Consider the following 15016-nt stretch of genomic DNA (forward strand, 5'->3'; position numbering starts at 1 on the left):
GCCCACGGGCAAATCATTCCAGTCAAATGCAACCAAATTTCCCCACCCTAGGCTGCACATTGCTGTCAATCCCAAGGCAGAACCCAAGAAAGGCACAATAAAAATATCTCCAAATAAAACTCTGCAATCTTCTATAAACGTTGCTGCATCACCAAAGATACATGTTCCTGTGACAGCTGCAATTATATACGTTTTAACCATAATCCGTGTTACACTGCGTAAAATACATAAACCTTTAGGAGAAAGTCCACATTTTGTAAGTTTAAATATACCGTTCTTAGTAAAGGGTACAAAAAGAGTCAGTTTCGTAAGTTTACACAGATTACAGCGAATGAGCCATACACTAATCAATTGTACTTGCAAAACAGTTTTTTAACGAAGACTAGTGAGCAGCACAAAGGAAGACTTCTTGTAGTTGTAAGCTTTTTCGTTTATTTCCGACGCGTTTCGTCTCTTACTGAGACTTCTTCAGGGAATGAATACAACTAGCAAAGAACAGCATATATAACACGTTGTGTGCGTAAGTAAAACTTCCGGTGGAAGTGAATAATAACTTAACTATGCTGTAAACGGGCGTTGCAAGAAACGCCTTGATACATATGTTATTGCGTGTTGCTATATTTGTTTGGGGGCCATACGATTAGCGCTAATCGTATGGCCCCCAAACAAATATAGCAACACGCAATAACATATGTATCAAGGCGTTTCTTGCAACGCCCGTTTACAACATAGTTAAGTTATTATTCACTTCCACCGGAAGTTTTACTTACGCACACAACGTGTTATATATGCTGTTCTTTGCTAGTTGTATTCATTCCCTGAAGAAGTCTCAGTAAGAGACGAAACGCGTCGGAAATAAACGAAAAAGCTTACAACTACAAGAAGTCTTCCTTTGTGCTGCTCACTAGTCTTCGTTAAAAAAAAAAAATGAAATTAAAAAAAAAAAATTTAAAAAATTAAAAAATTAAAAAATTAAAAAATTGATTCCACAGTATCTTAAGAGGTTCAATTGATCAAAAACACGCTAAAACAAACGAAATTTGAAGACAAAACAGAGAAATTCACTCAGCCTTCTCTTGTTCTCATTGGCCTCCATGACTTCCTGATCTTTTCAAACCGTACGGCGCATGCGTGAAGCAAGGAAGTGGGAAACAGATGTTTCGTGGCAGTCTTTTTCGCCCAAGTCGGCAGTCAAATATCTCCACGTCGGGCGAAGAAAGATTCAAATATCCCCTCCCCTGGGAGAGCAAGATCAGTCAAATGCCCTACCCTAGGGCCAACAAAGACGAGCAAATCCCCACCCAATACCCTGCCTTCCCCCCCCGCCGGCTTTTACATTGATAGGTGCATAAATCCACTGTTTTAAGCGATTTTTGAAGTCCTTTGTTTTTTTCTTATCCTCGTAAATCCAGGTATCGTTGATTTTTTCTCGTAACAAGCGATGTTGATTGAAAATTCGACTAAAAGTGTACTGTGAAAGGTTTGAACCCAGGAGTCGTTTCAAAAGTAGGTTGAGTTTGATCGTCCGGGTGAACGTGGTCCTGAATAGGACTGTTGTTGTTGACAGTGACTGACGTTTCGACAACCTGTGCGGTAGTCATCTTCAGAGTCAAAGTGAGCTGTATTACGTCAGTTGATATTATTATACTCTGGTTATTGATCTGATTGGTCAATTACGTCGCGACGTTATTGGTCGTCTGTCAGTTAAGCCGTGATGTTATTGGCTATGAAGACTAAAAGTATACTATAATGAATTGTTTTTACTTCGAAGAATGACAACAGCTGTGGAGGCCGAGCGAGCGAACTCGTAAGTGAGAAATTTATTTGTACGTATTTAGGTAAGGCAAATCATATATCTTTAATATAGGGGAAATAAACTTTATATGGAAAACAGCTATCACATCAAAATGTCTCTTTTTCCAAATCTAAACTCTGACAGACACTCGGACTCGGTCATCTCATTCAGGTTGAAAGTTGAATAATCTTTGTGCGGAAAGCAGGTGTTTTACCACTCGAAAAAGTCAGACAACACAAAAAAATTCTCCTTCGTCAATGAAATTAGACGTACGGCTTAAAAATTAGACCTTGCATTGTTTTAAAAGACGCCATTGCGAAAAACTTTGTTGCGAACGAACATCACAGTTTTACATTTGTGTTTACATTCAGTGTCGTCGTCGTCGACCTACCGACCGATTGCATCTTAAGTTTCCTTTTTCCTGCCGAAACTGACGTTCTCGTTCCAGTCTTTTCCCAGTCAACAGACGTCGTCGTCGTGAACTTCGTCGTGGTTCTTAAGTTCCCTATTGTGTCAAGAAAGGCAACATTTCTTTCCCTTCCTTGCTCGGTTTTGTTTCAGGAGCGCGGACTTCGGTTTCTGTGAGTTTCATTTATTTCTGATTGCAATTTGTCTTTCAAATTGGGTTGATAGCCTCTGTACATCATCAACCATGCATCAAGCGTTCTTTTGCATGAATTTTGAAACAGTTTCCTCAAACTCTTTTGACAAATCGGTGGGTGACAAGCCGCAAAATGTGTGCTGGACGGTGTCCGTAGTATTTACATCAAGGATAACTTTTTCGTTTAATCTTGTGCCTTTGTATTCAGGCTGTGTCTAAAAACATTGTCTCAGTGAATTTCGGTGGTGAATTTAGTAGTAGGATCATGCAAGTTTGCTTCTTCGAAGAAAGAAAGTTACGATGCCTGGTTTAAAGACGGTTTAGCTGCTTAGCTTTTGTGTTTCAATATATGACATGAAAATGTTGGCAGAGGAAACTGCTGTCTTTGTGCCCATCGCGGTACGGTGGGTTTGGAGGTAGAGCTTTCCACTGAACGGGAAAGAATTTTCTTTGAGGATTAATTTAAGCATTTGTCGCATATAATGTTTAGGACTAGGCGGGTTGTAGAAATTTTTGGCATATACGCTCTGCAAGCCGATTTCAATATCCTCGATTTGTGGTACTGATTTGTAAAAAGACTTGTGACGTGGTATCTTGGGTTACTTCCTAGAAAGGTAGGAAAAATACAATATACTCTTCTTTTTAAAAAAAATATACATAATGTCGGTCCATGTCGGTAGTCGGTTAATAATTTTCCTGTCGGTAGTCGGTAATTTTTTTCGCGTTTTGTCGGCAGTCGGTAATATTTTTTGCCCTTTGTCGCTAGTCGGTTAACCCCATTCACACCCTCTGTAAACGACTCGAGATGATAGGTCTCTGCATTCTCTTTAACGCCTCTTTGCATTTGGTTCCTAATAATTTGAATTGCTAAGGGACCCCTCCATAGACTAGACCATCCTCCTAAGACACATATTATGATGTTATATTGTGTGATCCTGTATCCTTTGAAAGCTGTAGTTTACGCTCCCAGCGTAGGGGACCATACTTCAACACCTCCTCCTCGTCTTTCTTCTCTCGATTCTGGATCCAAGGGCAGCTCATTTCCAGAGTTGTCACTGTCTTCGCTTGATGATCTTCTATCCTTGTGTCCACTCTTTTGGTCCTAACTTCATTATATTCCGGAGACTGGTGTCGAAGCCGACCATGACGGACGTGTTTCAATCGCTCTGTTAAAACTGCTCCGCCGCCTTGGTCCCGAATATCGCCATTTCTCACAAAATAATTATTCAGTAATGCCTAAAAACAAACCAAAAATATCCTGCGAAGCGCTCAAAGAAAGGAAAATGAAAAGTACACGCGACGGAAGCTCACAAACAGACGAGGATGTCTTCGAGGACGACAGCCATGACTGCCCAAAATGCAAGTCAACAAATACTCGTCTCGTTGAAATTGATGAGAAGCTTGATAGACTATTAAAGTTAACAGACGAATTTGAAACCTACAAGAGCCGAGTTAAAGCCCTCGAAGATGAACAGAAAAAGCAGGCAAGAAAGCCTCGGAAGTTAGATAACATTGCATTGTCAAGTAATAGAAAATTCTAGGCAATATTTGCTTCTCCGAACAGATATTTTACAGAAAACAGTCGTTGGGTGCCCCTGAGAAGACCACTGAAGCTTCACTTCAACGCGTCCAACGTGAACTCGCTAAATTGCAGCGCCGTCATATCAAATTAGAGTCAGGGGCACCCAACGACGATATAGTTCAAAACCACTTAACATAGCATTGTTGAACGTATTTTAGTATTTAAAGGGTAGATATAGGCATATTTTTATCCCCTAAAAACTTTTCATCTGTTTGGATTTCCTAGCTGAAAGTCTAGTGGTCCGAAAATTATAGGGATCAAAACTTACATTTTCGAAAATTTCAGCCAGGAAAAGGCTCAAAAAAAATCCAAGGTGGCCTTTTTTAGGGTAAAAATCCGTTAAAAATGGGTAATTATACCATTTTGAAAATGTTCGAAAACGCTAGGAGAGGCAGGCAAGCAAGAAATTTTACAAGAAATGTTCCGAAAATTCTAGATGTCAAATCGTCTTCCGAACAGATATTTTCCGAAAATTGCCGTTGGGTGCCCCTTTTAGAGTGTCACAGCCGCAGAGGTAATTTGAAATTCTGTGGAATAAAAGAACGCGAGCATGAATCGAACGAAGACACAAAAGATTTATTGAGAAAATTTTTACGTACCGACTTAAAGATCCCTAAAAAGGACGAGGAAAGTATTCAGTTCGATACAGTGCAAAGGGTATCAGCTCGTCGAGTATCTTCTGGCAGTACGAATTCCAAGCCACGACCGATTATTGTCAAGCTTTCCAGCTTCCACGACGAAGAGTTTGTTCAATCATTCATCAAAAACCTAACGAAAGGCTGCAATCTTGGAATTTCCGACGACTTTCCTAAGGAAGTAGAAGAAATGAGGAAAAAGCGGTACCCAGTATTAAAAGCCGCCAAGGGGCCAAGCAAGGGGCCAGTAGTGTGCTTTGCAAACCAAATTAGCTCGATGCGCAGTCAGTCAACGCGGCTCAAATTCAGAGGTAAGTTATGGAGTTTTTGTTCGAATGTTCCTGTTTTTGTTTTCTTTTTTGTTTCGTCTTAATATATGCGCAGTCAATTTTGCTTTCCTTCCCTAAAGGGGAAGCGATCCAGGCCATATAAATTTATACTTTTGTCTATGGATTGTGCCACACATGCAAGGGAAACTATTTCATTTTACAATTGAGCAATAAATATGTCACATAAGCTATTGACACTGAATGTAAGAGGGCTAAACAGTTCTAGAAAAAGACGACAGGTTTTTCGATGGTTGCACCTGCAACGATCGGATATTATTTTCCTCCAAGAAACTTACTCTTCAACGGAAACTATAAAACGATGGGAGGCCGAGTGCATGGGGAGGGAAAGTTGTAGCTAGCCACGGTACAACTCACAGTAAAGGAGTAATGGTCCTGTTTAAACCAATCTCAATGTCTCTATCAACAAAACCTTAGCCGATAAAAGTGTTCCAGTACACTTTATTCACAATATTCTGTGCACTAAGAGCTTATTATTCAAAATGAAGAAAGAAGACTCCCCACGCTGCTTTTTTTTGTCCAGCAGATCATACCATCGTATATCTTTTCACTGAGTGCGCGCAAGCCACTTTGTTCTGGAAGGCGTTTCTGGATTGGGCCTCGCGCATGGTGATCTCAAAATTATCGCTTTCAATGGAAAAGTGAGCGGGGAGGAGAGGGTAGGGGCGGGGAAGAGGTAATAAAATTTTTTGAAGGTGTTGTTGTTATTGCAAGTGTCATTAAAATGCATGAAATTCGAAGTAATTTAATCATATTTACTCATTAGTGGCTTAAGAAGCCAAGCGTTAAACTCGAAAACAGATGATTATGGGCTAAACGAAAACTGGACGCGGTCAGCAACATATATAAAAAGTTAATTTTATCACGAGCTAGGAAAACAAATTCATTAAAGGTGTAAAATTTACCGTTAAGAGGTTTTACGCAAAGAAAAATGGCCAGATACGATCTTTAACTCCACGAAAAGGCGTTAACGACCTAATTTAAATTTTACCCTGCTCTGATCAGATTTAAACATCAACAGGGCCGTAGCTAGGTTTTTTGTAACGGGGCACATTATTTCTAGGGCCGAAGGCACGAACCTTGTAGGGGGTTCTGGGGGTGTCCTCCCCCAGAAAATTTTCAATTTGGAGGCCCCGAAACGCTATTTTCAGCACTTGTCATGAGATATGTCTCCGAAAAATCGACCTCGAATATGAAAATGGCAAACAATTGCAAGTCACTATAATCAAAATAACTGAGTCTAAAGAAAACAAATCCATGCCATCCACAGACTTGATGTGTCTATCTCAACAGGTCCGAGGAGGGCAGCTGCCCCCCTTGCCTCTCCGCCAGCTACGGCTCTGATCACGTAGTGTTTTTCTAAAGAATTCCCTTGGACTATTATTATTGAGCTATTGCTCGGGTTTTGGCAAATGTCCGGGAATATATATTTTTTCAGGGCGTCTGGAGGAGGACAAGACAATTAAAACTAACATTTGCACAGAAATTTGGCTTTTTGATCTATCTTAAGTTTAAAATTATATGATCAAGACATAGTCAAAAGAGGAGACTGCTCATGAAACCCGACAAACATCAAAGGCGGAAATAACAGCTGCTGAAAGCTCCTTGACTCCGCAGCATCTTTTGTTTCTGTTTACACATTTATTTACTCTCACCAGGCTGAATCACCATCTCGATGGCACCTGAGGGTTCTTCATTGGTCATGTAAAATTCAGGTGTGACTGTATACAGTTTTTATGATAAGGAAGAAATTAAAACAGCTTACAAGAACACAAAAAGAGAGAAATCTATCGGGGCTCATGGTTATTGCACATCATAAGTCATGATTTAGATAACCAACAAATAATTACGTAACCATTATGATAATTATAAGTTACGCGAACACAATATGCGTATTGTAAAAAAATACATGCATTGTATGACCGCTTTCGTGATTAAAAAATTCCTTTTCAGAGAGTTCGATTTCATTCACGTCGAACTATCATAAAAAAGTAAAGACAGCACTCTTCTACAAGAGATTATCGGCACGGAGTTTACCAAGTCAATTGTTCTGCTGTGTATCAAGGAAAGCTCTTCGGCGATTAGTTTTACTTCAAACGAAGGTGTGCTGTTGCTTTGCCAAAGACCAACATTGCACTTCAGTGCAACATTTCAAACGGGTCTGAGATATATTCTTATTGCCCCCACAGGGATTTCGCACAGAAGGCGAAATCCCGAGGAGGCACTCCAGTAACTCGCGCGTATATTAAGGAAAGTACTTACAGATGAAATATACAGTCATACAGTTAATATGGAAAAAATCTATAAAAAAAATTGGGCAGTCATACTTCGATACTCTTTTGCGTTACGTGTTATCAATGACATTGTTATGAAAGTTATATATGGACCAAAAGACACTCGTTAAGCGCAGATGAAGTCATAAGGTGCGTAGAACAGTGTATATTTTAACACTAAGTGAGTTTGCCAGACACGAGTTCACAAATCTTTGATTGGAAACCTTCAGCTGAACCTTGCCAGACCCTCTTTCTCTCTATTTGACCGGAACAAGACCCGGCCCAAAACAAGCAAGACGAGTGAACGGATTCAACGGCTAGCTTATCACTAGCAGAACTATGGACGATTACAGAAATTCGACGACCATCAAATTCTGTGCTGACTTATTCCCTGCTCACAGATGTCCTTCCGCTATAAAGAATAAAACAAGACTAGAATGCACGAGTGTGAATTGATCAAACGTCCTTTTAATTTCTAAGGCTTCCTTTCCGGCAAATAAAATGAACTGAATGTAAAAAGTGAAAGAGAAATAGCGAAAACTTCAAAATTCTAATTAAATCTTTTCTTGTGGTTTAGAACAAACTATTCTGGAAACTGAAAATGTTTTGATCAAAGCTGTGTAAATAGACCTGAAACTGTGCATGGAACCTTGCGTTTCTTCTTCCTTGTATTTATCTCACCTATTGTATGGAATATCAGCCGTGTGAAAATCTTCCCATGAATCGGTACATTTCAAAGAGCTACACAACGAGAAAGAATGCTATTGACCGACAATATACAGAGCGGGGGCAGCTGTAGTGTCAACTATTACTAGTACAGTCAATATAGAAAAAATCTCGATTTGCTCGAATAGGGGCCGCGAGGAATCGGTAGGTAATGATGACGTTTCTATTGTTTGCGCCCGCAAGTACGAAGTGTTAGGATGACGTAAAACACAAAAAGCTTACAATAGGTAGATTTTGTGACATTAATTGTGCAGTCATACTTCGATACTCTTCTGCGTTACGTGTTATCAGTGACATTTTGTGGAGCAGTTGTTATGAAAGTTATGTACCAAAAGACACTCGTTAAGCGCAGATGAAGTTATAAGGTGCGTATAACAGTGTATATTTTAACACCAAGTGAGTTTTGCCAGACACGAGTTCAGAAATCTTTGATTGGAAACCTTGCCAGACACTCTCTCTCTTTCTTTGAGTCTTTCTTAGACTCGGCCCCAAACAAGCAAGACGAGTGAATGATTTAACGGCTAGCTTATCACTAGCAGAACGATGGACGATTACAGAAATTTGCCGACCATCAAATTCTGTGCTGACTTATTCCCTGCTCACAGATGTCCCTCCACTATAAAGTTTAAAATAAGACTAGAATGCGCGAGCGTGATTTGATCAAACGTCCTTTTAATTTCTAAGGCTTACTTTCCGGCAAATAAAATGAACTAATTGTAAAAAGTGAAATAGAAATAGAGAAAAATTAAACTTCTCATTAAATCTTTTCTTATGGTTTTATAGAATAAGCTATTCTCGTAACTGAGAATGTGTAAATCGAACCGAAACTGTGCATGGAACTTTGCGTTTCCTGAATTTATCTCACCTATTGTATGGAATAATATGTGTGAACATCTTCATTATGAAATCGGTATATTTCAAAGAGCTACACAACGAGCAAGAATACTATAGCCCGACAATATATAGAGCGGAGGCAGCTGAGTGTCAACTATTACTAGCTGTATATATTGTTATTGTATATTGTTATTGTTAGTGTTATTGTTATTGTTATTGTTATTGTGTTTCTCATAACCTTGAATTGATCTTGGGGCACCCTGCTTTACCCTTAAACAATAATGTACCTCGAAAATCTAGGGTAGCACTTTTATCATCGATGTGAAGGCGTATACGGAATAGAGCGTGAAGTTACTTTCTGGCATACATCATACTCACCTGTGCTAATAAAATCACTACTCTTTAGTTGCTCATGTAGAAACGAGGGATAGAGGCTTGACGCATTTCAAAACTATTATCTGTGTGACGCCCTGAATTATAAGAAAGCAATGAGTGAGAACAATACTTTTTTGAATATTAAGCTAAACTATACGTCACAGTTATAATGTACCATTGAAGCGCCTGAGTCACGTTGTCCATACATGGGAAAACACTCTTTGAGCCGAGTTTTCCCTTCAGAATTCGGACATGATTAATTCCAGTCAGTGGAAAATGTACATATTACATAACATAAATTGTAAAAAATATTTTCTTTTCTTTTCTTTTATGTTCTTATTATTATTAATAATAATATTATTTTATTATTATTACTTATAATGCATTTAATGTATACATATAATAATGCATTTAATGTATATATATAATATATATTTGCATATTATTTTCATGTAGTGGCTGTGTCAGCTCGAAGATGTTAGCTTTGTTAGCTACTCTAAAATTCCAGTATAAATAAAGTTTATGTTATGTTATGTTATAAATGTTTTTCTTAAGCTTCTTATGTTGCTGATTTTACAGAATGTATAATATATTAATATTTTTCCTTTAACCCATTATTATCTGTTCTCGGGCTACTAACGCCTGTCTTGTCAGCCAATAAGAAGTTTTAATGAAATTAAATTGCATACATTTAAAATACGAACTTTAAGGTTATCGTGTCAGTTCGAACTGATTCTATTAAAAAAAAACTATTTCTGATATTATACTCCCTTTGTTATTTTGTAGTTGCCAAAATGTCAATAATTTTTCATTTTCATTACTTTTATACTCCCCGAATGACGAATATTATGCATCTTAAGCAACGTCCAATTGTATCACGTATTACTATTCTACCGGCCTGCTCTTCGCACGTTCCTTTTTCTACATTGTGCTCGGTACACGAGGGTAATTCCAAATAACACAAATCATGTACGTTTAGCCCTGAATTAAAGAGGGTTTCCTAAGGAGTTTTAACAGCACGAAGGTATGTGTGACCTGAAACACCTATTGTATACTTGATTAAGATTAGACGAACCCTATCATTACTCATTTTAAAGACGAAAATATATAGCGAAAACAATCGTTTCAGTCAGTAGCAAGGCCACTTCTTCCACTAATTCTCACGCTGACGTAATTATAATTTTTTAAACTTGGATTCGCGCGCTGTTATGAAAGGAAACAGGCTTTTCAAATATCCAGACTTGCATGTATCTTTAAAGAAAGCACGTGTATGCAAACAATATTCATTAAGACTCTGTAATTTTAGAGCGTAATAGAATTAAAAACACGCAAAGTAACTGAAACTTAGGAGACCTTCCTTACGCCGAGTGCCGGTAAAATAACCTTTCACAATAAGGTGTGATAAAACTTTAAAAACTCACAATATTAAACCAAACGTTAAAAAAAAACAGTCACTCCTCAAAACTCTATTATTCGGTAAAAACTATATTTTAATCAATGTTGAATATTCTTTTGTTATAGTTAAACAACACCAGAGGTTCGTCGAGAAACTGCCTTAACCCTTAGCCAAAAAACCCATTTAAAATGTCTTGAAACTTGTTTGTTGAGAATGATCCTTTAATAATACAGTTGAAAATAATCGAAGTACACTTGGAAATTGAATTTGCGTGCACGCTAATTTCCCTTTTGAAATGCTAGTAAGAGTTGATGTCACTAATACGATATTTCCTTAACAAAGTGCGAAACTTTTTACAGAAATTGAATTTTCTTTACCAGAGCAATTTCAATTCTTGATGGAATTCTTTGTGTTGTTACATCAGGGTCTCCAATAGTTCTATTCAATCCCTTCATCTGATCCGGACCCAAACTTTTGCCCAATCCCGATTATAGTTATTTTCGACATTCCACTTGGATCTCGTGCATGCGTTCAATACAGAATCTGTCCTTCAAATGTGACCCATAATCCTGGCCTTCAAAGAAGATGAATCTCGTAAATCCAGAAAAATCTATTGAGAACCCTATTTTGTCTGCAATACGAAATTGCTCTGAAGGAGTTCAAAACGATCGGAAAGCCGCAAATAGTTCCGAATGCTCTAATGTAATGACGAACTCACCAGAGTAGTGCCACAAATAACATTTAAAGGTGGGACTGCAGTAAAACCTATTAGGTATACATAATCATGACGCTTGCTAAAGGCAACACTTCGCTCCAATTTCATTGATTTTTTGGTCTTGATTGGGAAATTTGCCCTGTGTAATGTGAAAAAATGTAATTTCTCGTGGACGGGGTCGGACCGTTGCACCATTTTTAGTGAGCGAGTATCAAACTGGCAAAAATGGCACATAAAATGTACACGTCACTACACGATTTATTTTCTCTAACTCAAAACTCTTTCATATAAAGCTGTTTTAAAAAAAGGACGTCTATTAATTACCAAGCTTAAAACGTGACTTGAATTTTCTTTATAACTTATCAATTTTAAAACGAGTCAATATTGAAATCATTTGTATTTGTTTTAGGGTCATCCATCAAAGTTCTTTTAAGTTCATTAACAACTTACACTTTCCGGCTAAAAGGATGTAGGAAATAAAAAAATAAAAAAAAAACGTATCTACCGAAATTGAGCGCCAAAGTCCTGCTTTCTAAAATTAAATGCTTGTTCGACTTTTTTTTAACTAGAAGGAGAAGGCTCTCTCCAACATGAGTTGCATCAAGTAGATATTCTATTCTATCGCATTAGTAAATATTGAAGTGCTTTCTCACAAATTGCTTTTTGCTTAACGTCTGTTTCTTCAACAAAGGCATGGTTAACAATTAAAACAACAAACCAAAAGCATTTTTTGTCGCGCAATGGGCTTGAGAATCGTAAGCTAGAGACCAACATTGTCAAGGTTATGGGATTAATGACTGTGCGTTAAAGGCTGTGAAAAATGTAGTCATGTATCAGTATAGCCTAAGGGGACAGCAACTCGAAAATTAAGACATGCTGTATCAAAAACTCAGTAAATACCCTATCAGAATGAAAATTTCTAAAGGGGTAATTGTTCAGCTGCACTACTATTCACATACTTAAAAACTTAGAATAGATAATTCGTCATTTTAAATAAATTATTGTTATTACATCACTTGCAACCAGTAAGGGAGCGGAAAAAAAAGAAATGGCAAGGTTTTTAAATATTGCTTGTATATTATATGGCGCGGTTTTGTATACTATGTATAAGAATGAGAAGCATGCAACAGAACAAAACTGTTAAGAAAGTGTTTGTATGGATTCACGGTGAGTGCCCTTTGCATCTGTTGGACGCCACTTTGCCCACAAATTGTACTCCAAAAGCTTTTTACATCTTCGCGTTTTACTTAAGATTCATGCATGATTTTTGTTAGTTTGTTTTTCTACATTTTCCCCTCCTTGACTTAAGGAGGGGAAAAAGATTCAGAAGCTTAATATCAGAAGCTTGAAGGACGTTTGAAACTCAAGGTGATTAGAAGATTCAGAAGCTTATTGTTGGTTTTCACATGATGTCACTAAAATTCAAACTACAAAACTATTGAGTCTACTGAGATTTTACTTTCATGGTGTATTAGAGCAGCTGAAAACTAATTTTCAAACAAATTTTCGCTTCAAAAGGGTTCTTGGTTTTCTAATAGAGTACGCTTGAATTTCTAAGCTTTTGCGTGACGCAGCATTTACATGACGGCCAAGAGAGCTGTCATTTAGGTTAAAAAAGAGACTTTTTTCAAGGAATTTTGCTATCTAAACAGTTCAAGAAAAAGTATTACTTTAATGTTTATGCGTTCCTCTAGGAGTAAATTCACGCTTTTGTATCAAAACTCGGTAACAGATTTTTCTGTTGGTTTCCGTCCGCCATGTTGGAGCTCATCCGGATGAACTCCAGCATGCATGGCGTCTCCATACAAAGCTCTATAAATTTGCGTAAACCATTTCCTCGGATATCTCGTATACGACTTATTCCTTCGACCCAAATCTTGGCGAAGGTCTTTGTATATTTACCTCCTTTCATTTCCCAGATTCTGGACTTATAATCTGTCGAATGGTTTTGATTTTTATTTTTGATCTATTTTTGGATGGCGTGACACTGAAAATCAGCAATCAGTGACGTCCTTCAACCGGATGACAGAAGCATTTGATTTAACAAGGAAAAGAAAGTAGAAACTATTGATACCTGATACGTGGAGGGATTAAAATAGTGGCTTGTATAATATTTCAGCGCGGTATTGTACATTATCACATGAAGCCGCATAAATCCAGCATTATTTTATTACCCTCCAAGTATCAGGTATCAAGAGTTTCCACCTTTTTTTCCTTGTTGAATCAAATACTTCCATCATGAAACACGTTTTGATTCAAGGTGATTAGAAGATTCAAAAGCTCATCAAGCACCTTCTTCGTTTACAGGTCGATCGTTTCATACAAACTTAAGAGGGACGTCATCCTGATCAGTGGCCAGCGGACGGTCATAAACCAGAAAGGAAGCATGAATAACTCCAGTTCCTATGGTTTTGAGCACCTTTCGGAATGTTCTTCCTTAGATTCCACCATACTTACATCCACTATTTCAGTTGTTAGTATTGTGGCATTCGTCGGCAACACCCTGGTGATACTAACTTTTCTACAAAGCCCCACCTTAAAGACAAGCACGAACTATTTCATAGTCAACATGGAGATTTCTGATCTTCTATCATCCTCCACAAATTGGCCCCTCTATGCAACTGAAGGAGTCCAATACAGCAAACCTGCGATAGACGGCTCAACGGCTGTCTTTATTTGTAAACTGGGCCTTTATTTCAGAGCTGTGTCTCAGGCTGTCTCAGTTCAAAGCCTGTTACTAATCGTTGTAGACAGATACATAGCTATCGTGCTCCCGTTTAAGTCTATTTTAGTCACAGCGAGACTCAGAACAGCTCTCCAATTATTCACTTGGGTGTTTGCACTATCAATAGCTTCACCATATGCATCGTCTATTCAAATTATTCAAGAAAATTATCAAACGTATTGTCGGAGTTTCGCTTCTTGGGGCAAGAAGAAGCAATTTATCTTTTACGTGGTAGGATTTGCAGTATTCTACTGTGTTCCACTTATTTCCACGATTATCCTCTATTCAAGAATCATGAAATGCTTGAGACATACAAGACCAGTAGAGGCTGAAGAAGAGGAACACACAAGAATACGAATAAGAAACACGCAACAGAACAAAACTGTCATGAAAGTGTTTGTATGGATTGTGAGTGCCTTTTTCATCTGCTGGACTCCACTTTGCGTACATATTGTACTCCAAAAGCTATTTACATCTTCGCGTTTTAGTAAAGATTCGTGCATGATTTTTGTTAGTTTGTTTTTCTACATTTTTCCCTCCTTAAGCACAATAGTTAATCCCATAATTCTTTTTGCTTATAGTTCACGATTCTCGAGTGCTTTGCGAAACCTGTTCGCCTGTTTTACTTGTGGACCTTGCCTATGTTGCAGAGACAGGCGTATTGTACCAAACAGCAACTTGTGAGGATAGAAACAATGTATATTAATAGTATTTGACATGGGTTTATTCCTCCGCGTGCCTTGTGCATAATTGGAAATACGTTGCATCTTTAGTTGTAAATAATTTTACCTGACTTATCGTTTTACCTTTATGCCAAAAAAAGCCGCAGGACATGCTTGCTTCATGACATAACCGTACATGAATTTTGACAGAGAATTCTCCCTTTTCAATTTTCTTTTCACATTTTCTTGTTAATATTCTATTTTATCTTACGTTTATTATTATATAATTATTATTATCATCATTATTATTATTCAATATTATTAATATTATGACAGTTTGGGTGTCATAT

General features: G+C 37.7%; 1 protein-coding gene across 1 annotated transcript; it reads left to right on the forward strand.

The window, feature by feature from the left end:
• The first annotated feature begins 13590 nt into the window (after nucleotides 1-13590).
• On the forward strand, nucleotides 13591-15016 carry LOC140948610 (substance-K receptor-like). The gene has a single exon (XM_073397876.1). The coding sequence runs from the start codon at nucleotides 13666-13668 to the stop codon at nucleotides 14686-14688; it is 1023 nt and encodes a 340-aa protein (XP_073253977.1). The 5' UTR covers nucleotides 13591-13665; the 3' UTR covers nucleotides 14689-15016.

Source organism: Porites lutea, chromosome 9 (assembly GCF_958299795.1).
Source record: "Porites lutea chromosome 9, jaPorLute2.1, whole genome shotgun sequence".
NCBI lineage: Eukaryota > Metazoa > Cnidaria > Anthozoa > Scleractinia > Poritidae > Porites > Porites lutea.